This window comes from Neophocaena asiaeorientalis, unplaced genomic scaffold (assembly GCF_003031525.2).
Source record: "Neophocaena asiaeorientalis asiaeorientalis breed wild unplaced genomic scaffold, Neophocaena_asiaeorientalis_V1.1 scaffold138, whole genome shotgun sequence".
NCBI lineage: Eukaryota > Metazoa > Chordata > Mammalia > Artiodactyla > Phocoenidae > Neophocaena > Neophocaena asiaeorientalis.
Window position 1 is genome coordinate 4,987,208 of NW_020172632.1, and position 27,763 is coordinate 5,014,970.

General features: G+C 35.7%; 1 protein-coding gene across 5 annotated transcripts in view; it reads right to left on the reverse strand.

Annotated features, from left to right (window-relative positions):
* Positions 1 to 27,763, reverse strand: part of TUT4 (terminal uridylyl transferase 4) — a 135,218-nt gene that overhangs the window by 13,144 nt on the left and 94,311 nt on the right. For all 5 annotated transcript variants that reach the window (XM_024739266.1, XM_024739265.1, XM_024739264.1 and 2 more), the window contains exons 15-25: positions 26,227 to 26,377; positions 23,037 to 23,123; positions 21,045 to 21,148; positions 18,311 to 18,368; positions 18,125 to 18,228; positions 17,739 to 17,828; positions 15,372 to 15,485; positions 11,260 to 11,337; positions 10,931 to 11,108; positions 10,584 to 10,631; positions 10,413 to 10,495 (exon numbers count right to left, since the gene is read on the reverse strand). In XM_024739266.1, coding sequence (XP_024595034.1) covers positions 10,413 to 10,495; positions 10,584 to 10,631; positions 10,931 to 11,108; positions 11,260 to 11,337; positions 15,372 to 15,485; positions 17,739 to 17,828; positions 18,125 to 18,228; positions 18,311 to 18,368; positions 21,045 to 21,148; positions 23,037 to 23,123; positions 26,227 to 26,377 — 1,095 coding nt within the window. The remainder of the gene's footprint in view (positions 1 to 10,412; positions 10,496 to 10,583; positions 10,632 to 10,930; positions 11,109 to 11,259; positions 11,338 to 15,371; positions 15,486 to 17,738; positions 17,829 to 18,124; positions 18,229 to 18,310; positions 18,369 to 21,044; positions 21,149 to 23,036; positions 23,124 to 26,226; positions 26,378 to 27,763) is intronic.

Genomic DNA, 27,763 nt, shown 5'->3' on the forward strand with positions numbered 1-27,763 from the left:
AACCAATATAATTAATTAAAATCTTCATCATCATATTTTCTGACAGGACAAAATGAAGGACTTTCTCAGTTTACCCAGTTGCTTATGGCTGAAACCTAGGAATCACCCTGAACTTATTCTACTTAACGCATCACCTCTAATTAATCACCAGGTTGTATCCATTCTACTCCTGAATATCTATCTCTTTAGATATTCTTCTTTCTTCAGCCCACCATCCTAGTTAATGTGGCCTAGACCTGGGGTCAGCAAACTTCTTCTGTAAAGAGCCAGAAAGTTAAAATTTTAGGTGCTGTGGTAAAATTGAAGGTATTATGTAGGTACTTATATAACAAAAGAGAAAGCAAATTTTCACAAATTTTTTACTGAAGAATTTCAAAATATATTAACAATAATAGAGTGTAATTTTTTATATAAGTTTATTAATTAGAAAAAAAAGAATACTTTCTGGGGGAGCCATTTTGCTTAACTGGGGTTCAAAGTTAGTGTTCCCTATCATTAAAATAGAAGGCAAATGTTCATTTGTTAATGCTAATCTGCAATTATATTTTTAAGTATTTCATCTTTGAAAATGTTTTTCACAGATGAAGAGGTTGAAGATTTAAGGTAAAGAGAATACAAATGGATCTAGAGTGCATACAGAAGGACTAGTCTCTGATAAAGAAGAGATATCTGGTGATTGGCCAGCAAAATGGCGGAGTAGAATGACATGAGCTCACCCCTTCTTACAAAAATACCAAAATCACAACCAACTGCTGAACAACCATCAACAAAAACATAAAATAAAAAACACACTGGAACCTACCCAAAAAGATACCCTACATAAAAAGACAAAGAAGAAACCACAACAAGATGGTAGGAGGGGTGCAATCATGGTAAAAATCAAATCCAATACCTGCTGGGTGGGCAACCCACAAACTGGAAATTAACTATACCACAGAAGTTCTCCCACAGGAATTAAAAGTCCTGAGCCCCACATCAGGCTTCTTAGCCTGGGGGTCTGGTAATGGGAGGAGGAGCCCCCCGAGAATCTGTCTTTGAAAGCCAGTGGGGTTTGACTGCAGGAATTCCACAGGACTGGGGAAAACAGAAACTCCACTCTTGGAGGGCATACACAAGATCCCGTGCCAGACCAGGACCCAGGGAAAAAGGCAGTGACCTCGTAAGAGACTGGGCCTGATCTACCTGCTAGTACTGGAGGGTCTCTGGAGGAGGTGGGGGGCAGCTGTGGCTCACTGAGGAGACAAAGACACTGGCAGCAGCAGTTCTGGTGAGCACGCATTGGCATGAGCCCTCCTGGAGCTCCCATTTCCTCCCCAAGACCTAGCCCCACCAAACAGCCTGTAGGCTCAAGTGCTGGGACACCTCAGGCCAAACAACCAACAGATGGGAACACAGCCCCACCCATCAACAGACAGGGTGCTTAAAGTCTTCCTGAGTACAGCCCTGCCCACTAGAGGGACAAGACCCAGGCCCACCCACAAGGGGGCAGGAACTAGACCCTCCCACCAGGAAACCTGCACAACCCTCTCAGACAGCCTCATCCACCAGAGGGCAAACAGCAGAAGCAAGAAGAACTACAATCCTGCAGCCTGCAGAACAGAAACTGCAATCACAGAAAGTCAAGACAAAATGAGACAGCAGAGGAATATGCCCCAGATGAAGGAACAAGACAAAACCTCAGAACAACTACTAAGTGAAGTGGAGATAGGCAATCTACCAGAAAAAGAATTCAGAGTAATGATAGTGAAGATGATCCAAGATCTTGAAAAAAGAATGGAGGCACAGACTGAGAAGATGCAAGAAATATTTAACAAAGACCTAGAAGAACTAAAGAACAAATAAACAGAGATGAACAATACAATAATTGAAATGAAAAATGTAAAATATATAGGAATCAATAGCAGAGTAACTGAGGCAGAAGAACAGATAAGTGAGCTTGGAGACCGAATAGTGAAAATCACTGCCATGGAACAGAATAAAGAAAAAAGAATGAAAAGAAATGAACACAATCTAAGAGACCTCTGGGACAACACTGAATGCACCAACATTCACATTATGGGGTCCCAGAGGAAAACAGAGACAGAAAGGACTTGAGAAAATATTTGAAGAGATAATAGCTGAAAACTTCCCTAATATGGGAAAGGAAACAGTCACCCAAGTCCAGGAAGGGCAGAGAGCCCCAGGCAAGATAAACCCAAGGAGGAACACCCCAAGACACATAGTAATCAAACTGACAAAAATTAAAGAAAAAGAAAAAATACGAAAAGCAACAAGGGAAAGCAACAACATACAAGGAAGCTCCCATAAGGTTATCAGCTGATTTCTCAGCAGAAACTCGGCAGGCCAGAAGGGAGTGGCATGATATATTTAAAGTGATGAAAGGGAAGAACCTACAACCAAGAATACTCTACCCAGCAAGGCTCTCATTCAGATTCAATGGAGAAATCAAAAGCTTTACAGACAAGAAAGAGCTAACAGCATTCAGCACCACCAAACCAGCTTTGCAATGAATGCTAAAGGAGCTTCTCTAAGTGGAAAAGGCCACTACTAGAAACAAGTAAAGGTAGGAAATTATCTGCACACAAATATGATGTCAAAACCAGCAATTGTGAGAAGAAAAGAGCACAAATGCAGGACATTGGAAATGCATTTGAAATTAAGAGACCAGCAACTTAAAACAATCTTGTTTATATGTAAACTGCTAATTGAAATCTCATGGTAATTGCAAACCGAAAATCTACAACAGATACACACACACACACACACACACACACACACACACACACGAAGAATCCAAACACAACACTAAAGTTAGTCATCCAATCACAAGAGAAAAGAACAAAAGAGGAAGGGAAGAAACAAGACCTACAAAAACAAATCCAAAACAACTAAGAAAATGGCAATAGGAACATACATATCAGTAATTACCTTAAAGGTAAATGGATTAAATGCTCCAACTGAAAGAAACAGACTGGCTGAATGGATACAAAAAAGAGACCCACTTCAGATCTAGGGACACATACAGACTGAAAGTGAGGGGATGGAAAAAGGTATTCCATGCAAATGTAAATCAAAAGAAAGCTGGAGTAGCAATATTCATATCAGACAAAAAACGCTTTAAAATAAACACTGTTACAAGAGATAAAGGACACTACATAATGATCAAAGGGTCAATCCAAGAAGAAAATATAACAATTATAAATATATATGCACCCAACATAGGAGCACTCCAATGTATAAGGCAAATACTAACAGCCATAAAAGGAGAAATCAACAGTAACACAATAATAGTGGGGGACTTTAACACTCCACTTTCATCAATGGACAGATCATCCAGACAGAAGATCAATAAGGAAACACAGGCCTGAAATGACACATTAGACCAGACTGACTTAGTTGATATTTACAGAGTATTCCATCCAAAAGCAGCAGAATATACATTCTTCTCAAGTGCACATGGAACATTCCCCAGGACTGATCACAAGTTGGGCCACAAAATGAGCTTCGGTAAATTTAAGAAAATTAAAGTCATATCAAGTGGGACTTCCCTGGTGGCACAGTGGTTAAGAATCCACCCGCCAATTTAGGAGACCTGGGTTTGATCCCTGGTCTGGGAAGATCCTACATGCCGCAGAGCAACTAAGCCTGTGTGCCACAACTACTGAGCCTGCGCTCTAGCGCTTACGAGCCACAAATACTGAGCCCATGCACCACAACTACTGAAGCCTGCATCCCTAGACCCCGTGCATTGCAACTACTGAGTCCACATGCTGCAACTACTGAAGCCCGTGCGCTCTAGGGCCCGCGTGCCACAACTACTGAAGCCCACACGCCTAGAGCCCATGCTCCGCAACAAGGGAAGCCACCACGATGAGAAGCCTGTGCACCTCAACAAAGAGTAGCCCCTGCTCACCACAACTAGAGAAAGCCTGCATGCAGCAACAAAGACCAAGACAGCCAAAAATAAATAAAATAAAGTAGTTAATTAAAAAAAATCATATCAAGCATCTTTTCTGACCATATGCTATGAGATTAGGAATCAACTATAAGAAAAAAACTGTAAAAAAACACAAACTCGTGGAGGCTAAACAATATGCTACTAAACAACCAATGGATCACTGAAGAAATCAAAGAGTAAATAAAAAAATACCTACAGTCAAATGAAAATGAAAGCACAATGATCCAAAACCTATGAAACAGGTAAAAGCAGTTCTAAGAGGGAAGTTTATAGCAACGCAATCTTACCTCAGGAAACAAGAAAAATCACAAATAAACAACCTAACCTTATATCCAAAGCAACCAGAGAAAAACAAACAAAACCCAAAGTTAGTAGAAGGGAAGGAACAACAAAGATCAGAGCAGAAATAAATGAAATAGAAAAGAAGAAAACAACAGAAAAGATCAATGAAACTAAATGCTGCTTCTTTGAAAAGATAAACAAAACTGATAAACCTTTAGCCAGACTCATCAAGAAAAAAAAGAAGAGGGCTCAAATCAATAAAATTAGAAATTAAAAAGGAGAACTTACAACAGACACCACAGAAATACAAAGGACCATAAGAGACTACTACAAGCAACTATATGCCAATAAAATGGACAACCTGGAAGAAATGGACAAATTCTTAGAAAGGTACAATCCCCCAGGACTGAACCAAGAAGAAATAGAAAATATGAACAGACCAATCACAAGTACTGAAATTGAAACTGATTAAAAAACTCCCAACAGGGACTTCGCTGGTGGTCCAGTGGTTAAGAATCTTCCTTCCAAGGCAGGGGACGCAAGTTCGATCCCTGGTTGGGGAACTAAGATTCTACATGCCACGGGGCAACTAAGCCCACACGCTGCAACTACAGGACCCACACGCTCTGAAGCCTGCGTGCCACAACTACAGAGCCCACGTGCCACAACTAGAGAGCCTGTGTGCTGCAACTACTGAGCCTGCATGCTCTGGAGCCCACATGCCACAACTAGATAGAAGCCCACGTGCCGCAATAGAGCTGGCACGCTGCAACAAAAGATCCCACGTGCCTCAACTAAGACCCGATGCCGCCCAAAATAAATAAATATTAAAAAATAATGATAATAAAATAAAAAATTCCCAACAAACCAAAGTCCAGGACCAGATGGCTTCACAGGCAAATTCTATCAAACAGAGAAAACACCTATCCTTCTGAAACTATTCCAAAAAATTGCAGAAGAAGGAATACTACCAAACTCATGCTATGAGGCCACCAACACCCTAAAACCAAAACCAGACAAAGATACCACACACACAGAAAAAAAATTACAGGCCAATATCACTGATGAACATAGACACAAAAATCCTCAACAAAATATTAGCAATCCAAATCCAACAATACATTAAAAGGATCACACACCATGATCAAGTGGGATTTATTCCAGGGATGCAAGGATTTTTCAGTATATGCAAATCAATCAGTGTGATACACCACATCAACATATTGAAGAATAAAAACCATATGACCATCTCATAAGATGCAGAAAAAGGTTTTGACAAAATTCAACATCCATTTATGATAAAAACTCTCTAGAAAGTGGGCATAGAGGGAACATACCTCAACATAATAAAGACCATATATGACAAACCTATAGCTAACATCATACTCAACCATGAAAAGCTGAAAGCATTTCCACTAAGATCAGGAACAAGACAAGGATATCCACTTTCACCACTTGTATTCAACATAGTTTTGGAAGTCCTAGCCAAGACAATCAAAGAAGGAAAAGAAATAAAAGGAATCCAAATTGGAAAAGAAGTAAAACTGTCACTTTTGCAGATGACATGATACTACACATAGAAAACTCTAACGATGCTACCGGAAAACTACTAGAGCTCATCAATGAATTCGGTAAAATTGCAGGATACAAAATTAATACACAGAAATCTCTTGCATTTCTATACACTAACAACAAAAGATCAGAAAGAGAAATTAAATAAACAATCCCACTTACCATCACATCAAAAAAAATAAAATACCTAGGAATAAACCTACCTATAGAGACAAAAGACCTGTCCTACGAAAACTGTAAGACGCTGATGAAAGAAATCAAAGATGACACAAACAGATGGAGAGATATATCATGTTCTTAAATTGGAATAATCAATATTGTCAAAATGACTATACTACCCAAGGCAATCTGCAGACTCAATGCAATCTCTATCAAATTACCAATGGCATTTTTCACAGAACTAGAACAAAAAAATTTTAGACTTGCATGGAGACACAAAAGAACCTGAATGACCAAAGCAATCTTGAGAAAGAAAAACGGAGCTGGAGGAATCAGGATCCCTGACTTTGGACTATACTACAAAGGTACAGTCATCAAAAGAGTATGGTACTGGAACAAAAACAGAAATATAGATCAATGGAACAGGACAGAAAGCCCATAAATAAACCCACACATCTATGGTCAATTAATTGATTACAAAGGAGGCAAGACTATACGATGGAGGAAAGACAGTCTCTTCAATAAACGGTGCTGGGAAAACTGGACAGCTACATGTAAAAAAATGAGATTTGAACATTCCTTAATACCATATACAAAAATAAACTCAAAATGGATTAAAGATCTAAATGTAAGACCAGATACTATAAAACTCTTAGAGGAAAACATAGGCAGAACACTCTTTGACATAAATCACAGAAATACCTTTCCCAAGCCATCTCCTAGAGTAATGGAAATAAAAAAATAAACAAACAAATGGGACCTAATGAAACTCAAAAGCTTTTGCACAGCAAAGGAAACCATAAACAAAATGAAAAGACAACCCACAGAATGGGTGAAAATATTTGCAAATGATGTGACCGACAAGGGATTAATCTCTAAAATTTTCAAACAGCTCATGCTGCTCAATATCAAAAAAACAAACAACCAAGGGGCTTCCCTGGTGGTGCAGTGGTTAAGAATCCGCCTGCCAATGCAGGGGACACAGGTTCGAGTCCTGGTCTGCGAAGATCCCACATGCTGTGGAGCAACTAAGCCTGTGCGCCGCAACTACTAAGCCTGAGCTCTAGAGCCCATGAGCCACAACTACTGAAGCCCGTACACTTAGAGCCTGTGCTCCGTGACAAGAGAAGCCACCGCAGAGAGAAGCCTGTGCACTGCCACGAACAGTAGCTCCTGCTCACTGCAACTAAAGAGAGCCCATGCACAGCACAAAGACCCAACGCAGCCAAAAATAAAATAAATTAAAAAAAAAACCCAATCAAAAAATGGGCAGTAAAACTAAACAGACATTTCTTCAAGGAAGACATACAGATGGCCAAGAGGCACAAGAAAAGATGCTCAACATTGCTAATTATTAGAGAAATGCAAATCAAAACTACAATGAGGTATCACCTCACACCAGTCAGAATGGCTATCATCCAAAAACCCACAAACAGTAAATGCTGCAGAAGGTGTAGAGAAAAGGGAACCCTCTTACATTGTTGGTGGGAATGTAAATTGGTACAGCCAGTATGAAGAACAGAATGGAGGTTCCTTAAGAAACTAAAAATAGAGTTACCATAACATCCAGCAATCCCAATCCTGGGCATATATCCGGAGAAAAACATAATTTGAAAAGATATATGCACCCTAATATTCACTGCAGCACTGTTTACAATAGCCAAGACACAGAAGCAACCTAAATGTCCATCAACAAATGAATGGATAAAGATGTGGTACATATATATAATGGAATATTACTCAGCCATTAAAAAGAACAAAATAATGCCATCTGCAGCAACATGGATGGACCTTGAGATTATCATACGAAATGAAGCAAGTCAAACAGAGAAAGACAAATATCATATGATATTGCTTATATGCAGATTCTTTTAAAAATGATACAAATGAACTTATTTACAAAACAGAAATAGACTCACAAACTTAGAGAACTTATGGTTACCGGGGAGGAAGGGTCGGGGGGAAGGATAGATTGGGCGTTTGGGATTGACATGTACACTTTGCTATATTTAAAATAGATAACCAACTGTATGTATCTGTACAAGGACCTACTACTGTATAACACAGGAACGTTGCTCAATATTCTGTAAAAACCTAAATGGGAAAAGAATTTGAAAAAGAACAGATACACGTATATGTATAACTGAATCACTTTGCTGTACACCTGAAACTAACAGAACACTGTTAATCAACTATGCTCCAAAATGAAATAAAGTTTTAAAAAAAGAAGAGATATCTGAAGATGTAAGCAGATTTATAGATCTGGTAGCAGAAAGTTGAAGGAGTGTCTATCTATCTAATATCTTTGTCTCAAAGGGAAAACATGTAAGCGTGAGAAGGGCAGAGTAGAAAGATGGGACAAAGCAAAATGGGTACTGAATTTTGAGTAAAATAAATAAAATCTGAAATAGTTTTACTGAATGCGAGACACAGGTAACTAAAGAAATGTAGTAAGAATCTCAGATAGTATTGAAAGTCCAGTTGAGGCTGATGAACATTAATTTATAGTTGTGCTATATAAATAAAACTGCCTAGCTTTAAGATTTTTTTCCATCAGTGCTTAGCCCAAGCATAGAGAGATGGTGGATGGCTGAGTTCATGTTAAGGTTAAACACATAATGGTGCAAAAGAAGGACAATGGTACAAAGGAATATAAGGTATATGCTGGAGGTACCAGGGAATCTGTTTAAATGGGGGGAAAAAATGAAGACAGTAGATAGCTGATAGATAGGGAAAAAATGTGTCAATATGTCAGAGGACCTAGTGAATAGAAGAAGAGTTGAAGTGGGAATGTTCGAGTGAGCAAGAAAGGTGAAAGAACAGAAAATATACTTGTCTTCATCTTCATTAGAATCTAAGGGGATGAAACACATCTACTTTGTATGCTGTTATAATCCCAGTACATAGCAGAGAAATAGGTACATGGTAGAAATTCAGTAAATATGTGTTGAAAGAATAAACTTTACTATGGAAAATATAAACATGAAAGACTATGTAACAAGGTTATTTTTCTACTGTATCAGTTATAACACTGATATCAACCTAAATGTCCATCAAAGGAGAATAGTTAAACTGGTATATCCAAGCTATAAAATACCGCATATTGACTTTATAACAGAATAAAGTAGATTAAAAGATGATTGGCAGATCCACAGGCCCTTTGTGACAGGCTCCAAACTGATGTTTGGTTCTTACACCAAATCACATTCAAGACCAAAGAGTTTGATATCTATGATGACTACTTATAACATACTGAATAATTAAGAGTTACTAAAATTTTGTATTCACAGACTAAATTAGCACATTTCCAATTTACCGAGGATGCTACATTAGTATTTTACTAAAAAGTCTGACTGCCCGAAACTGCTAGGTTCCTACCAAACATATGCACATACACACACGAATAGAATTCCCACAATTTTCAGGTAAAATGCTTTATCAGTGCATCACCAGATTTGTTGTGATCTGACTGTGCTTTTCATTTACTGCTATTTTAATTAATATGTTAGTAAAATTATTGTTGTATTTTCCTTTTGTTAGATATTTTGTTCCTGCAAGAATTTTGTGTTGTTTCAAATTTCCTGTTATTTTATTTCCATTATAATTATTATCACCCCCACCCTCTATTAGGCAGGACTATCAAAAATGTTCCATGGGGAAAAAGCTCTAGATTTTTTCTGATTTTCTTACCCCACAACCCAAGAAAGAGTTATGAAACTGGACTGAACAAGATCAAGGATATTCATTATGCAAAAACAGAGACCTGGTTTCTCTTTTGAGATTTCTTCTCTTTTCTTTCACTGTGAAACTATGACATCCTCCCATTAGAAACCAACCCAAAACCAGAGTAAGACCAAGAGGAATGGGGGACGCTACACCACCCATTTCAGGCAAAAAGAATCCTCTTAGTTCCATGCTAATTCAGCTTACCAAAGGCTACACCAAAATTACAAGCAGAAGCCTCAGCAAATAGAGTATTACTTCAGTGTTGACCTCTCTGTTTATATTTTCATCAAGATTTCTAGAGACAGAAGAGAGGCAGTAGGCAGAACCTCAAATTCAAAATTAAAGGATCTTGAGTCTTGACTATCCACCTGCATTTGTTCAACAAATGCTTATTTGATGCATCCTATGTGCCAGAAATTGTGACAGGCACTGGAAATACGATGGTGAACCTTACAGACATGGACCCTGTCCTCATGGAGCTATATAGTCTAGTGGGGATACAGAATTTAACAAATAGATTAAATAAATAAACAAAATTTAGCAAATATATATCTCACTATAGACTATGATAAGTGCAATAAGAACAAATAGATCTGGCACAGCCAAATAAATAACACCAACTTGGAACAGGATTAGGTTTCTTGTACTACAAAAAAAAGAAAAAAATTCTATAAGGAAAAAGAAAAGATTCAGAATACAAATTATGTAAACTTACAGCTTCTCTGCCAATGAGTGGATAAAAGGGGGTACCAAAAAGTTTCCTTCCATTGATAAATGCTTTCATGATGAAATTGGTCACTATTGAAGAAAGAAGAAAAACAATAAAGATGCAGACCTTAATGTGTAAGAGCTTTAAAAGTAGGGGATTTCTATATTTAAAACTTACTTTTTCTAGAAACTCCAGCACCAAGGTTATGATTCAAATCAAAAGGGTCTAGAAAAGAAATATTTTATTTTTTATTTAAGAATTATGCTCGTTGTAACATAAATACAGTTAGTAGCCATAACTAGAGTTTAACTCTACGTAACTCAGACCATCAAAGTCAGAAAATTATTCTTTTATAATTATAGATTAAAGGATGGAAACTGATAAAAACCAAGAGGAAGAATCTTCCAAATTCTAATGTGTTTCAGTTTTCCCCTCAGTGTCACTGGCCAAATAAAACTCTGGCTTTTTGTTCTGTTTTGCTCTGTTTCGTGTTGTTCCTGAATTAATATCAGCTGAATGATTACCTTCAATAGCAATGCACTTGGATGTCCACTGCTTCTCAAAAGTTGTCAATAGCTTTTTCTGCCGAATGCTAATTACATATTCTTTGAAATCAAATTCTTCAGTATAGAAGCGAAGCAGTCCCAACCAAAGCTCTCCTAATGTTTCTGTGTTCTTTCCAAGTGAAGGTAAACGTTTTTTCTACAGGTGAGAAAAAAGAAAGGAGAGAGACATGTCTATACTTATCCAAAATATGGACCCCCAAGTCCAAGTAAAATTATTAAATTAAATTATGCAAATCCTAACATGCATCAGTGAGCATTCCATAACATAAAAACTATGAAAAAATTACCAGTTCTTCTGTTTTATCAAAGAAAAAAGCATTCCATCCATCAACCATTCTCTGTGGAATCTGTTTTCCATCAAAGATCTGCATTAAAAAATCAATTCTACTATTAGATTTCAAGCCATCCAACCTAAAAGCCTAAATACCCTCATATCATTTTAGAATTTACCTATAATAGACATAGTGAAGCACTTATTCCAAAAGAAACAGTCAAGATGGTATAATCTGATGTCAAGTTATTAATGAATAAAATGTATCTGAAAGACCAAAGCTGGGAAAGGATATCTTAAGAACCTCAGACTCTCCAAACGATACATTTGATATTATCTATTTGGCTATCAAAACACATCCAGCCCAAGTTTAATGAAGTAAAACTAAAGAAAAAGCAGATGAAAATAGCATTTTCATCAAAGGATCACAGACACAGAAATACATAAGACATAATACTTATTGATTGTACACCTTAAAGGAAATCGAAGAAGCTATTTGTTATGGGGAAGGGCTCTAGTACCTTTAATCAGTTATCTGTATCAGATGAGGTTGAAAAGGGCCAGGACATTGATTTTTTAAAACAGAAAATTAGGTAGCTTTCCTTGACATTTTGATAAAGATCGTGAAATCTTCATGATTAATTATGAGTAGTAATTCACTGTCCTAAGAAAAGGGGGGAAGGTAATGCTACTTTACTAGAAGAATTCCACAAGGTGACTGTACAGGCACAACTGACCTCTACAAGCAATTTTGAGACTTATTTTCTATAGGAGTTTTAAGAAAGAGATGCAATAAAGTAAAAAGTTGGAGTAAGTTCAGAGTCAGCAGACCTCATTTCTAGTTTTAGTCCTGCCAAGTAGTGATTCTGGACAAGACAATTATCCTTCCAAATCCTCAGTTTTCCCAATGAAAATAAGAGATTAGCTTAATTAGGTCAGTTTTCTTCAAATTTTATTTTTCTTTTAAGCTGTAGAATCCCTTCCTAAAATGGAAACTTCCTGTAAGTTCAACATGTAAAACAGATAAAAACAGAGGTACTCTGATAAAAGCCTGAGTGGAGAACACTATACCTTATCTTTTCCTTCCTCCACTCCTCACACATACACTATTGAGCTCCTAGAGCTTACCAAAACATACTTTAAAACCACTAGATAAGGTTGTCCCCATGGCTCCTTCATAGATTAAGATGCTATTATACAAGCTGCCTCTTTAGACCTTGATTACTTTAACAGAATTCTTACTTTTGAGAAACAACCAACATCCAAACCCAATTATCCTGGCTAATAACACAGTAAACGACCTGTGGGCTTTAGAGGGCATTTAATCACTGATTTGCCACCTGTTTTAATGAACTCTCATATTTCACAGTGCCTAACTCTCCACTGTTTCAGCCCTTAGAAGTACTAATACTAGCCTCTCTTTCTTTTGCACACACACAACACATTTACCTTCTCTTTCTGTTTCTCTCTTTTCTTTCTCTCAATAGCAATCATCCTCTACTCAAGCACTCAAGCCTTCTCTCTAAAACCTCACCAAACAAGTTTGTACAAGGAGTGACCCTGTACATTTCCATATTTATTTTCTTATTTTATTATGGTATTTTATATCTATAATAAGCTATATATATATCTACTGCTATATTTAAATTGTAATTTTTTTAGTTGTGGTAAAACACACATAATGAAGTTTACCATCTTAAGTCATTTTTAAGAGTACAGCTCAGTGGCATTAAGTGCATTCACATTGTTGTGCTACCATCACCACCATCCATCCACAGAATTCTTCTCATCTCATACAAGTGAAACTCTGAATCTATTAAACAATAATTTCCCACTCCTCTCTCCCGCCAGCCCCTGGCAACCACCATTCTACTTTCTGTCTCTATGAATCTGACTACCCTAGGTACCTCCTATAAATGGAATCATGTAGTATTTGTCCTTTTGTGACTCGTTTATTCCACTTAGCATAATGTCCTCAAGGTTCATCCATTCAGTTGCAATTTTTAAGCTGATATAAGCTAAGAAAACATAGTTCATAATATCAAGTGACACTAACACTCCCTAATCCTCTCTTAGTATTAATTTTTATGTGAAAATTTACTTTTACTTATGATGATTGCTGGAATACAGCAAAATTATTCTGCTTAGGAAAGCTCCTTTTGACCTAAAGAACTCTGTATTGTTGGTCATGAAAAACACTCTTAGCAGAGCCTTACTTATTACACCCAGTCACTTAAAGTTTAGGTTCAATTACAAATGGAGTCAAAGATCATCAGCTTCATTAAACATATCCTTACCCTTAAAAGTTGATCGATGCCAATGATCAATACTTAAATGATGCCAGAGCAATGGACAAGGGGTCCCATATGACAAGCAAAAAAGGCCAGAAGCAAAAATCCATATATCATCAGTTCATATGTATCACAAAGCCCCCCACAATCAGAGCTCATTATGATGGAAAACATCCCATGGACTGTCTCTCATTTCATCCATCACTGTCTGTTAAGCAGATAATGGAACAGTTCTTGAAGTTGGCTACAGCAATCCTACCTACATTTTTCCAATAATAATGTTAATAAAGCTGCTAATGATAATAATAATAATAAAATTAATAATAAGAGCAACCACCATTTATAAATTCCTACTTTAGCATCTACTACATTCAAAGGCATTTGATGTCTCTGTTCCTTATATCAACACGGAAATAATACTACTATTATTACATTTTTGCTGATGATAAAATTCAGACTAGTGGCAGTCAGGCAGCTTGTTGAAGGCCACATGTCAAAATTAGGATTCAGACCAGTTATCTCTGGCTCCAAAATCATGCTCTGACCGCTGTTTCCATTATATCATGCTGCCTCAATGGTTCCTCATCCATGGGTAACATAATGAGAGAACAGAGACAAACCACAATGAAAACAAAATTTGTGTTCCATTTGGGTTAATCACAGTATTCTATCAAAGTCACAGCAAATTATAGCAAATGGCTGCTATAATATTACTGGGGCAATTATGCTTAAGATCCCCAAATTTAAAGCCTTAACAACAATTAGACTAATACAGAGAATTATCTTGGCCTTGGCAGGCCTAATTAATTCATGCAAAGTTTTAAATATCCTATAGTGAACAACCTTGTTAAAAAACAAACATCACTCAACATAGATTCAAGCAACTTAAATTTTTCTGTTAGGAAAGGATGTTTAAATTTTTTATTTCTCTCCCACTATTTGTTTAAAAGAGGGAAAGAAATGCTGTTAAAACCACATGCATTCATTAGAACTTTTAAAAACTTACTAAGGCCATCTGACACGCACATATGGCTTGCTATTTTGTGATACTCTTCTTTGCCATGACTATCAAAGTTTACGTGAAATCAGAATATGTGATTTTCCAAACAATTCTGATGCTTCTCACCTACCTCAAAATAACCACCTACCTAAGAAATTAGAACCTGATCCACCCCAATGCTTGCAAATCCACTTTGTGCCAAGAATGAGGAGGAACAGATGGATGATTAAGAACTCCTTTGTATCTATTTTAGAGAGTATAAATTGACTACAAAAAGAGACTCTATGAGTCACCAAATCCGAGTAAATATGAGTATAATCTGTTTCTTTTGATGTACATTCTTATGCTTAATGCAATTTACATGACCTTACAGAGATAAGGAAGAATTTCCTTGTGTTTCTTTCTCAACCAAAATTCACAAAGTTGACCAAAGTATATACAGGAATAAATCAAACTTCATTGCCAAGCAGGAGGAGGGAGAATACTCTGAAAAGAAGAAACTTATGTATCTGCATCTGAGAGACTATAATATATAAGTTCATGAATGGCTACAAATTTCATTATCATTGGCAGCATTCTAAGACTGTGAAATACAAAAATGTTACAAAAGATATTCAATAGTTCTATTCATCTAGTAGTCTTTTGGTAGTCTATATTCTCCCATAATAAGCTTTTCAAAAAGGTTCATTATTTGATTAAACCATTAATGAAAAAAGAAAACTTAGGATATCCATGATAGAAACATCTTTCATGATCTCATGAACTGAGCAAGATCTACTATATTTAGAGTGTATACACCTACACAGAAACGCCTTTATAGTTTTCTTAAACATTTACCTCTTGTAGAACTGGGATAACAGGTGGTTTTCTCTGCTGCAGAAAGTACAGCACCATAAGGATATAAGCATATGAAGATAAACTTCCCCTGGAAGCATCTCCAATGTCACATCGCTAAAAAAACATAATGATTGAAAATAAAACTTCAAAATCTTATTCCATGCAGAAGTATTGACTACTTTAAGACACCATTTTTTAAACCTATCAAACCGTCAAATACCCAAAAGTTCAATAACAAGCTGTTATAGAGGGTATGGGTAAACACGTACTCATACATTAAAGAGTATACAGTAGCATAAATTTCATGAAGAATAATTTGGCAATATCAAAATTATAAAAGCACATCTCCCTTAATGTATCAATTCTATTCTAAGAATTTATCCTGCAAATATGCCAAGAAACATGTGAAATGACTAAATAAAATTTCTATTGTAATACTATTTTAATAGCAAATATGAGAAAGAACTTAAAGCTCATCAGTAAAGTACAGGTTTAAAAAACTGATGACTATCCACACAATGGAATAGTATGTAGCCATTAAAAAGAAAAGGAAAACTCTTAGTATACTAATAGGAAATAATCTCCAATATTTATTGCTCAGTTAAAAAAGCAAAGTACAAAACACTGTTTTCAGCGTGTTTATACCTATAATAAAAAGAGGCAGGAAATTTGCTTGCACTGGAATAATATATTTCTGGAAGGATACAGAGGAATGTTTAACACTGTTTGCCTCTAAAAAGAGGCAAAGGTTGGCTAGGAGACAGATGTGGAAGGAAGATTTTCTGCCATAAATCCCATTAGACCTTTTAATTTTTGAACCACATGAATACGTTGGCTATTCAAAAAATTTTTTTTAATTAAAAAAAAAAACCCTAGGGGCTTCCCTGGTGGCGAAGTGGTTGAGAGTCCACCTGCCAATGCAGGATACAAGGGTTCATGTCCCGGTCTGGGAAGATCCCACATGCTGCGGAGCGGCTGGGCCCATGAGCCATGGCCACTGAGCCTGCGCGTCCGGAGCCTGTGCTCCGCAACGGGAGGGGCCACGGCAGCGAGAGGGCTGCGAACCACAAAAAAAAAAAAAAAACAACCCTGAAAGAATCCTCAGAGACTTCCCTTGAGTAAAGCTTTAGCTGATATTATATAAAGGGAGAGGAATGATTTTTCTGACGTGAACCACTTGATTTTCTTTTTACATCTTTAATAATTGCTTTACAATGGTGTGTTAGTTTCTGCTTTATAACAAAGTGAATCAGTTATACATATACATATGTTCCCATATCTCCTCCCTCTTGGCGTCTCCCTCTCACCCTCTCTATCCCACCCATCTAGGTGGTCACAAAGCACCGAGCTGATCTCCCTGTGCTATGTGGCTGCTTCCCACTAGCTATCTATTTTACATTTGGTAGTGTATATATGTCCATGCCACTCTCTCACTTTGTCACAGCTTACCCTTCCCCCTCCCCATATCCTCAAGTCCTTTCTCTAGTAGGTCTGTGTCATTATTCCCCTCTTACCCCTAGGTTCTTCATGACATTTTTTTTTCATAGATTCCATATATATGGAACCACTTGATTTCATAACCCAAACTCAATGAGAGTAAGGAACTGTCATGTTGGAGTTATTCTGTGAGGTGAATGTAAAAGACTAGCTGTATCAAATGATTTGTAGTATGTGGCTGGATGCGTTCCTTTTCTAAGATGACTCTGTCCATAAAGACATGTATAGGAATATCTAAACAAATACGTCTCCCTTTTGGAAGAGTCGGCTTTATGAAATGAAAACGTAACCAAGTCACTCCCCTACTAAAACCCTTCCACCAACACATTCACAAAATTAACTATTTACTGAGCACCTACCATAAAGCAGGCACTACACTGAAATAAAGATACAGAGGCCTCAACCCTAATGGAGTTTACTCACTTAGCAAAACAACCAAGAAAACAGAATTCAGCATTTTAAGTGTTATAATAGGGGAAACATTAGGTTTTATTGGTATTGCTTTGTTTTCTTGGCCAGGAAAATTTACCACTAAACCCAAACACCAGATTTCCCAACCCAGAGCCTTTTAACTAGGATGGTATGCCAACTCCCATGCCTAGGGTTGGAAATCATTACTGCATTGAGAAATTATACTATGAGAAATTTACTAGAGTGTTACCTATGAGAGGAGAGCAAACACAGAAAAAAACTAAGAATCACCCTACCCTGAAAGGTATAACTTTAAACCATTTAATATTGACAGTTTCTTCTTAAAAGCTCAGGTAAACAAAATTGAGAAAACATTTGTCACAAGTCTGACATCAGCATGTTTTACTTTAATATCATGAGTATTATAACAAAGCAGATCATTAGCTTTTTCATAAATACCTTAGCAAACACTTTCATAGTATATCCCAAGTACTGCACTCTAGGATCAATAGCTGCATATGTAGCTAGCATTCTTGTGTTATGCTGAGCCTGAAAAATAAATTACATATTTGAAAGCATTTCAAATTTATTAAACTTACAGATCAGCTAAAAAGATAAACTCCACATAGCATATATATAAATGTTAAACTTAAAATACCTGTAAATGAGTCAAGCAAAAATTAACCTTCAATCTGAAGGAAATGTTAAGATGACTGCTAAAATTTTTTTTTCCCTATACTAACCACATTCGTAAGTTTTAAACATAAAGGTACAGTCAGTGATCTGTAAACTTTTAAAATGACAACTGTAAACATACCTGGGTCTTTACAGACAGTGAAACTTACCAACGTATTATATAAACTGATATCGCCTTCTAAACCACTTCGTCTGTGTTCAAATTTTACTATAGGCACTTTGGCAGTAGTTATAGGCAAAATGTTTCTTAAACCTGATTTAAAAAAAAAAACTTCACTAGGTTAAATAATTTTCATAAGACTAAAAAAAAATTTCTGTTGTTTTAAAGTTCATACCTGGATGTCTCTTAAGAATTTTCGCCAAATTTTCAATTATTTCCTTACAATTTAATTTCTAAAAAACAAAAGAAATAAATAATAAAGTCTGTCTGACTCAACTTGGTCTTGTGCAAATTCTATTTTAATCTAGACATTTAATATTAATATTAGCACTTAAAATCTCCAGCCAGAAGTCTATATAACCTTGCTAGTCAAAGAACATGGTCCATAGACCTGCAGTATCACCAACACCTGGAAACTTGATAGAAATGCAGAATCTCAGTCTCCACTCCGGTCTACTGAATCATAATCTGCATAGTAACAACATTCCCAGGTAATTCACATCCACATTAAAGTTTGAGAAGCACAAAAACAGGAGAATAATGTTTTCAAATACATGGATAAAAAACTAGAGATGGGTTTGGTGAAGGCAAAACAGTACAGTGATTAAGAACATAGGCTGTGAATTTAGACAAACCTGGATTCAAATCTTGAACTAAGTATTGACTAGCTGTGTGACTCTGACCAGATCCTTAACCCCTCTGAGCCTCATACTACTTATAAAATCAAGATAATCATCAACTCCTACTCTTTTATAAAGGAGCTGGATTACATGAGACACCTATGTAAAGCATTCAGCAGCATACTTCATACAAAGTAGCACTTTAAGTCTGTCAGCTATTTACTATCATATGTTGATGAGGAAAAGAATAATCCTACTATTACAAGCACCTACTTCTTCAAAAAAACCCTCTTACCTCTGCAAATTTAAATGTGTTGGTTATTTAAAAACTAGACAGCAAAGCTGATATGGTAACGATAACCCTAATATAAGGAACAAGGAAGATAACGGCATAAATTAACTGGATTAAGCTCAATGCCCACATCTACTACTAAAATCACTTTTGCATATCCCCAACATGCTCTTTTTAGCTACAAGAGAGCAGTAGTCATTGCAGCTTAACCTGGGGATTTCAAGGGAATCTTTAGAATTAACACATAATACAAGAGGTTGTTTTTCTCTTTGTTATACAAAGATACAATTTATACTAAATTAAAAGTTTCCATTATGGCTCATCTGGAAGAAAATAATTTACTCATTTTCATTGTTTCAACTTTCCAGAGTGAATAGCACAGGTAATATATAGTATACAAACCCTTGGTGATGAAACACCTGATTATTAAATTTTACATAGAAGGGATCTAAAACCCTAACCTCCTTCCTGGGTAAAAACCACTTCCTATTCCCTCAATTCCTGCCCTTCAGAATGGAAAGGGGAAGCCTCTTTCCAAGGAGATGGCATTGAGTAGAAGTGGGTTAAGGAGAACTAAAAAATGTATAACTTTTCATTTTCTTTATAGAACAAAAAAGATATTAATTAACACCAGAAGCAATTTCTTAGGACCAGAAATAAGCATCTACCAGGTATCACTGCCATCTTTTCTTGGGTTCTAACAATTTAAAAAACACCTTTTGAAAAAACTATTTCAGAAATGCACAGGTATACTATTCTGCTGAATTATTTTATAATACATCAGAGGCTATACTGACACCACTAAAGATGCCAGAAGCTTGGCCTCACCCCAATCTTGCAAGCAGTCCCTGATTTTGAAACATAAATACCAACAGCTATGTTGTTAAAGAAACGAGCAACTACAGAAATACCCTCCTTTTCTAGTTGCTGCTAGGAAGGCCTGGGACACTTCTTCCCTGTCCATTCAGTCCCTTTCTTTACTAGAGCTCAGACAGTCTCATTCCCACTGTTGAGGCCTGGTACACAAAAAAGGAAAACATAAGTACCCATTCTCACTGCTGAGACTGCTCTGGGGGAAGGTTTGCTCCTGGCATCTCATGGTGGAACTCAGAAAGCTTTCAATTTCAGAAAGTAGGGGTTAGGTTCTACAGTACTATTAGTACTATATTTCAACTACATTATGGGTTAAATAAATTACAGAGAAGCAGTGGGATACAATGGAAAGAGCATGAACTCTGGAGTCAGACAGACCTGGGTACGAATCCCGGCTCCAACATTTACTAGCTGTGTGAACTTGAGCAAGTCAGTTTATCTCTCAAAGCCTCAGTTTCCTCATCTGTAAAATGGGGGAAATTATCTACCTCGAAGGTGGTTGTAAGAGTGAAATGAGATAATGTATGTAAAAGTGTATACTGGGGGCTCAAATGTTAGTTCCCTTCCCCGCCCAAAATGAGTTTCTAAAAGCTAGCCTAGAACACATACTTTATAACAATGCTTCTATGGAAAAAAATGTATTTTGAGAACTCCCAAATTATAATCAACTTGTAGAACACAATCCATTTATAAATTGAATGTCCACCTTTATTTTCTATCTTTAGTGATACAGAGACATCACCTAATGGAAGAGATATGAAAAGACAGAGTAAGTGAGATCAATGTTTACTACCAAACTGAAGCAACAGTTTTTCATTGGCTCTAATGAAAAAATTTCCAACTCTATTTTTTCCACAAATTCATTAAAAAGCACTTGTAACTATCTGTGACATGGTTTTTACATTACAAAATCACTGAAACAGTAAATTTACTTACTTAAATACTTGAATGTCTTCTAAAATGATAATGCTAGTGCTTTTACATTTCAAACACTGCTATTGCTAATATATTTATACAAAGAATGACACCTTACATTTTTATCAATTCTACATACAACATTAAAAACACACTCATCACTAGAAGAAAATAAACTTCCACATCACTTTCCAAACACTAACTCTTACCTCTGCATTTTCGTGGCCTTCAAGGGTCATACAAATATCCAGATCACTATCACGAAATCCAAATCCATTCTTAGAAGAGCCAAATAAGCACAATCTTGCCTTTTCTAAGCAAAGGAAAACAAAAGTCAAAAGTTTTATAATTATCAGGAAAGAGGAGTCTTCTATTAACTACTAATGGCCTACCACAGGATAATCTTACCCAATTCCATGGCTTAAATTATCTACCATTAGCAGATACACTGAGAAATTCCAAAACACTCACCTAAAGCCCAGGTCTTCTCCCCAGAATCTCACACCCATGTATCTAACTGCTTTTCCCATTTTTCCACAGACATCATAAATTCAACAAGTCAAAACTAAACTAGCAACTTCACCTCAAACCTACTATTATTCAGAAATATACATGTGGTTCTTAACACCTCTCAACTTTCACATCCAAACACTTACCAAGTTTTTTACCTTCTTCCAACTTAATGACCTCATAAACTCATCTACTTTTATTCATTCTCAACATCAATACCAATAGTTAAGATCAATATTTAGAGATTTATCTCTTGGAAATAAACTAGTTTCTTCAGGGCACAATTCAAGTAGTTTTACAAATGTCATCTTAGTATATAGAATTAATTCTCCTCTAAAGTGAGGGATTAATCTATTTGATATAAATTATATATACAATTATTATATATATAGTTATATATATAATATTTATATATATATATTATTAGGGTTATTCCTTCATGCTTATTAGTGTCACTCAATAAGCTGTGGCTTAACAAGATTGGATCATTCTCCCTATTAATTCTTGTAGCCTACATATTTAGATAACAAATTCTGTATTTTCAAACTTACTCCTCCTATTCAGTTCTGATGCCCTACTTGAAATCAATGACAACTGAGAGATATAAAAGAAGCTACATTCATCAGCAAATAAAAAGTGCATGGGTTTAATATAACAAGAACTTAGATTTGGTCAATACTTTATACACTAGCAAATATAATTAAAAATAGAATCCTGTAGCACAAAACAGATCATATTTTAAAGGTATAAGTTCATTCTGATTATAAATCAACTCTTCATCCTTTTCTAAAATATTTGGCCACAGAACTCTTGATTCTTTACCTCATGCCCAAAACCTGCCCCCGTCTATTTTTTTGCCATCTCAATTAAATAGCACCACCCAACTAGTGAAGGAAAAATCCTAAAACCATCCTTGACTCCTTTCTTTTTGTCACATCTAACATGTAATGCATCAGCAAATCCTGTTGACTCTACATTCAAAATATATCCTCAATCTAATCACTTCTCACCTACTCTTCCAAATCACTATTATGTCTCATCTGAACTTATGCAACAGCTTCTTAAATGTTCTGCTTGCTTCTATTCTTATGGACCTGTACTCCATTCTCTCAGATCATGTCACTTATGTGTTAAAACCCTCCAGAAGCCTTCTCATTAGACATTCAAAATAAAATTCAAAGTCCTTCTACCAACACCTATAAGACTCTAATGATCTAAACTCTAGGTTAACTCTCTAATTTCACCTTTCTATTACAGTCTACCTCACACACTCCACTCAAGCCACACTAACTTTCAAGCAAGTCAAATATAATTGCATCATGGGGTATTGTACTTGCTGCTGCTTCTCTCTCGAATGTTCTCTCCTTGAATATTCATAATAATTTGCTCCTTTATATTATTAATGGCTCTGCTCAAATGTCACCTTATCACCTTATCACTACCATTCTAACTTCTGTGCTTTAACAGTGTTTATTATTTCCTGATATATTATTTACTTGTCAGTTGACTATCTGTCATCCCTCTTAATATAAGCTTCATGAGAGCTGGTTTCACCTCTTTTGTTAGCACTGTATCCCCAGCACCTAGAATAGTACCTGACATATAACATGCAATAAACACTTTTTAAACAAATGAAACTCAGACCAGGTAACTATAATAACAAAAGCAATCAACTTTTACATACAACATACCATCATATTCTTTTTGAATAAACTTTTCCAAGCCAATTAAAATTTGCTCCCTGTTTTGTTGTTCAGAAAAAGGTGGTGACAATTCATCTAAGTTAAAAAAAAGAAAAGGAAAAAGAAAAGTAAGGAGAATGAAATCTGAAAATGTCTTCAATTTTCTACCCTAAAAACTTTACTTTTCTTCATTATTTGTTGACTCTCTGACATTAAAATCATAAATGTTACTGCGGAAGGAAGGAGCAGAGAAAGAACAGAAAAATAACTTTACAGATCTATGTACATTTCACATGATCATTTTCCCTGTGAAACAGCTACAAGATATACTTTCTTCTACAAATTATTTAATTTTTTTTCAGACAATCCACTCTCTCCCATATACATGCTGGTTTTTCCCCTCCTGTTAAGACTATTCTCATACTGTTACACTAGGTACCCAACTCAATCAAATCTAACAGTTCCCTCAAATGCCTGGTCAAGATTCATACCTTCCCTATAAGCTTCTTTGTCCAATCATGGCCTTTAATGACCTCTCCTTAATTGAATTTCCTTAGCTCTTCAAACCACTTGCCAGTTTAGTTTATACTGTCCTTCCAGTTTTCTAGTTATTTCATTTATAGTCATCTTATTTTTCCAAATAAGACCATACACTCCTTAAGAATAATCTTTTTTTTTCTATCTCCTCCTCCAGACTCATACCCAAGAGTTAATATGGTAAGGAATTAAATTAATATTCAGCTTTTGAAAAACAAATGCATCATCAGTGGTTGCAAGCTGAATAGCTGATATACAGGTGATTTTTTTTTTGGATTGGAGAAACTATTCTGTGTGATACTCTAATGGTAATATATAACATTACCACTTGTAAATACCAACAGAACTCTGCAAGTACAAAGAGTCAACTTTATTGTATGCATATTTTTAAAAATCATCTAGGAGGTCAGGGAACCTCAGGATGGAATGCAGTCTATAACAAAGAATCCAGCTACATTATAAATGTATAAGAAAACTTCACTCAAGGGAGTGGGGGGGTGGGAAGGCGCTAATCTAACTTTGAAAATAAGTGGAGTCTGTAAGACTAAGGTTTAAAGGAACTGCACATAAGCACTGTACTCTAATTGATAAAGTTGCTTCCCGTCAGGGTATAGGATAACAGTTCTGATAATGCTGTACATGTGTACTTAAATGGAACAATTAAATAAATGGGTGGCACATGGTGGGAGCCAGGTTTCTCACTGTTGGAGTTGGACATTTACAGATAATCAGAAAGAGGAGGCTAGAAAGAGCCATGTGGTAATGTATTAGACTTGGAGACATCAGTACAAAGTCATGCTTAGCTTAATAAAGGTAAGATGGTCACATGGAATTATTTATAGATACATGTATATACATGTATTAGTATACACACATAAATTTTCTTGCTTGGAGAGGACCTAGAAACAACAATACCCAGTACCACAACAAGCACTCTAACACCCAGATCTTGGTTTCTAACACCATCCTCCAATAAAGGAACCAGGGCTCTTTGGGAAAATGTCTAATTCTAGGACTGAGACAGAAATTTACATGATGATCCTGGAGTATCTTGCAGGGCCAGAAAGTAAGAAAGTGCTAAAATACAAAAGAACAAACTAACAACAAAAAGAAACCAAAAAACTCCACACACTGATGGGAATATATCAAAAGGTCACAGGAACCAAATGAAAGCACTCCCAACAGCCAAATTTGGGCAACAAAAATAGTAGTATTGGATTATAACCCAAAGTATAATACATCTATGAGTCCATACTGAGATAAATATATGACTCAATAAATAAAAACAAATGTAGTGAATTATATCTTAATAAAGCTGTTAAAGAAGAATGTGCCATGGTCCAGCCATTCAACTCCTAGGTATTTACCCAAGAGAAATTAAAACATATGTCCATACTCAGACATACACGAATGTACACAGTATATTTATTTATAACAGCCAAAATTTAGAAACAAACAAAATATTTATCAACAAGTGAGTGGTAAACAAAATGTAGTATAGCCACACAACAGAACACAACTCGGCAATAAAAAGAAATGAACCACTGATACACATCACAGCATAGATGAATCTCAAAATAATTATGCCAAGTTAAAGAAGCCAGATGCCCTCATCAAAAAAAAAAAAAAAAAAAGTACATTCCATGTGATTCTATTTACCTAGAACTCTAGAAAAATTCAAAGTAATGTATAGTGACCAAAAGCAGATAAGTAGTTGCCTGGCAGGAGGTGAAGATAAGGAAGGGTAGAAGGGAGGGAATACAATGGAGAACTAATGTTATGACATCAGAAACTTTATCTTACCTGGGACACAGTAAGTACTTAAAAAATGTTTGCTGAGTGAAGGTTTATTCCAGGTACACCATAAATGTTTATTGAAAAATGGTATGTAAGGCTTTACCCAAATCTTTATAACCTTATCTGCCTCTATTACCTTTCTTATACTCTACCAAATTTTTTTTTTTTTTTTTTTTACTCTACCAAATTTAAGGCAATTATTCTCTCAAACAAATACTACACCCTATGCTTTTATGCATAATCTCTTATATCTGAAAATGCAGTCCATCTCAAATGCCACATCATTAACTCCAATTCCTCTGACCCACTCCAGTTAAAATTAATTGTGCCTGACTGAACTGCGTTTTGTTTACCACTGCTATAGAATGTAACACATTCTACTTCCAATTATGGCAAGTTTCATACATGTCTTATACAACCATTTAGAGTAACACTGTGCAAGAAAATTGCAATGACGGTAATGTTCTCTATCCAGACTGCCCAATGCAGTAGCCACTAGCCACATGTAGCTACTCAATACCTGAGGTGTGACTAGTATAACTGAGTAATTTAATTTTTTTTTTATTTTAGCTAATTTAAATTTAAATAGACACATATATCTAGTGACCACCATATTAGACAGCACAAATCCAGAGTCCAAGCTCCTTAAAAGCAACACGATGGACTCTGCATTCCCCTTGGCATTTACCACTGTGCCTTGCACACAGTAGGCATTTAATAAATATATGTGGTTGGGTCTCTAAACTATTTAAAAACCTCTACCCAAACAAAATGTAAGCAAACTATTTTCAAATAAGAAAATAAATATTCAAAATCTAAGAAATAATCTAGTCTTAGGAAGTAGTTCTAGTAATAAAAGACTTACCAAAACATCTTTTACATACTAAATCAAGTATTTCCCGAAATCGATTTGTCATTGGTGGTAGAGGCTTTAGATCAATTTTCCTGAAATCCTCTGGGCAATCATTTTTTGAATGGCCATCCTTTTTGCAGATGCTGCATACTATTGTTGGCGGCTATACAAAGGTTAAAAAAAGAATCTAATAATCAAACTATTGAGGGACTTTATTATCACTTATAAAGCAGTACAAAAAGAAACTTTTATGCAAGTCAGTCTGATAACCTGCATTTTCAAGAGGTTAGAAAGAAAAGCATGTTAATGAAATTCAGTATTAAATGTAAAAAGAAAAACACATTTTGAGCCAACTACTTATTTTCTTCTCCACTAAAATGATATTACCAAGGATTAGATTTACCTGAAGATGTAAAATAAAGGAAATACCAGGAGATACAAAAGGTATAGGTTAATTCAAACAGTGTGATCAGCTCCCAAAATGAAATGCATACATCACATTTTAACCTATTAAGGTCTTTAACAAAGTAGATTATAAAGAAATTTCAAGTGGCACCTTTCATTTCACTTGAAACATTTTCTATCTTCAGAGTCAGTCATTTATAGAACCACTGCTTGACTAGTAGGTTCAATTTCATTACATTAGCATGGTACTCAAGAAACTAAAGGGCTGAACTCTAAAAGTGACTCAGCTTCATACAAGGAACAACTCTTATGCAATAGCCACAAACAACTTTCAAACCCTGCAACACCATTTCAAATGTATTCTACCAGACTACCAGACAGGTGGCCAAAACAGTAAAAATTCATCCCAACTACCTGAAAAACAAAACTCATACGGTTAATGAAGAGCACTACTCTTTTCTTTATTGTAACATGCCTAGGAACTTAGCTTCTTCCTCCAGGGTTAGCCTGGACATTTACCTAGCCAAATATACAGAAACCTCTCTGTGTGAATGCTGTGCTGTGGGCTAATTAACAGTACCATAGAAATTTTTATCAGCTTTTTAAAGCTTTTAAAAAATGACATATTTATCATAAAATTCTAGAAAAGTGTTACAGATAACTAGAGAGAGAAATAAAATTGGAGAAATAGTTACCTTAAGATAAGGTTCCAGGAAAAAAAAGTATTAAGAAACGTAAACTGCAGTTATATTACTAAGAGGCTTTTCTAAATATCTGCCATTTATTTCATCTTTTTTAGTAGTCCATATGCCCTAAATACTACAACCTAAACAAAATGGGACAGAGTATCCTTACAAAGGATGAAGAAACACAGCTTAGTAATTAGCTTAAAAATTCTAAAGCTTGTCAATAAACAATTATCGATAAATCAATAAAACTTGATGACTTTTCAGGGGTATTTTTTGTATTCTACTTGATTTACACATTATCTACATAATCCTTTTTTCAACCTAGGTGCTGATACTATTTCAATTATGTACACTACACTCGAAGCAAAGTACCTTAGCTAACACTTTTATTAACAAATTATTTTCTGTTACAAAGTAGCTTATTTTCTGCTCGCTCAGGTTTTTATTTTCTATAA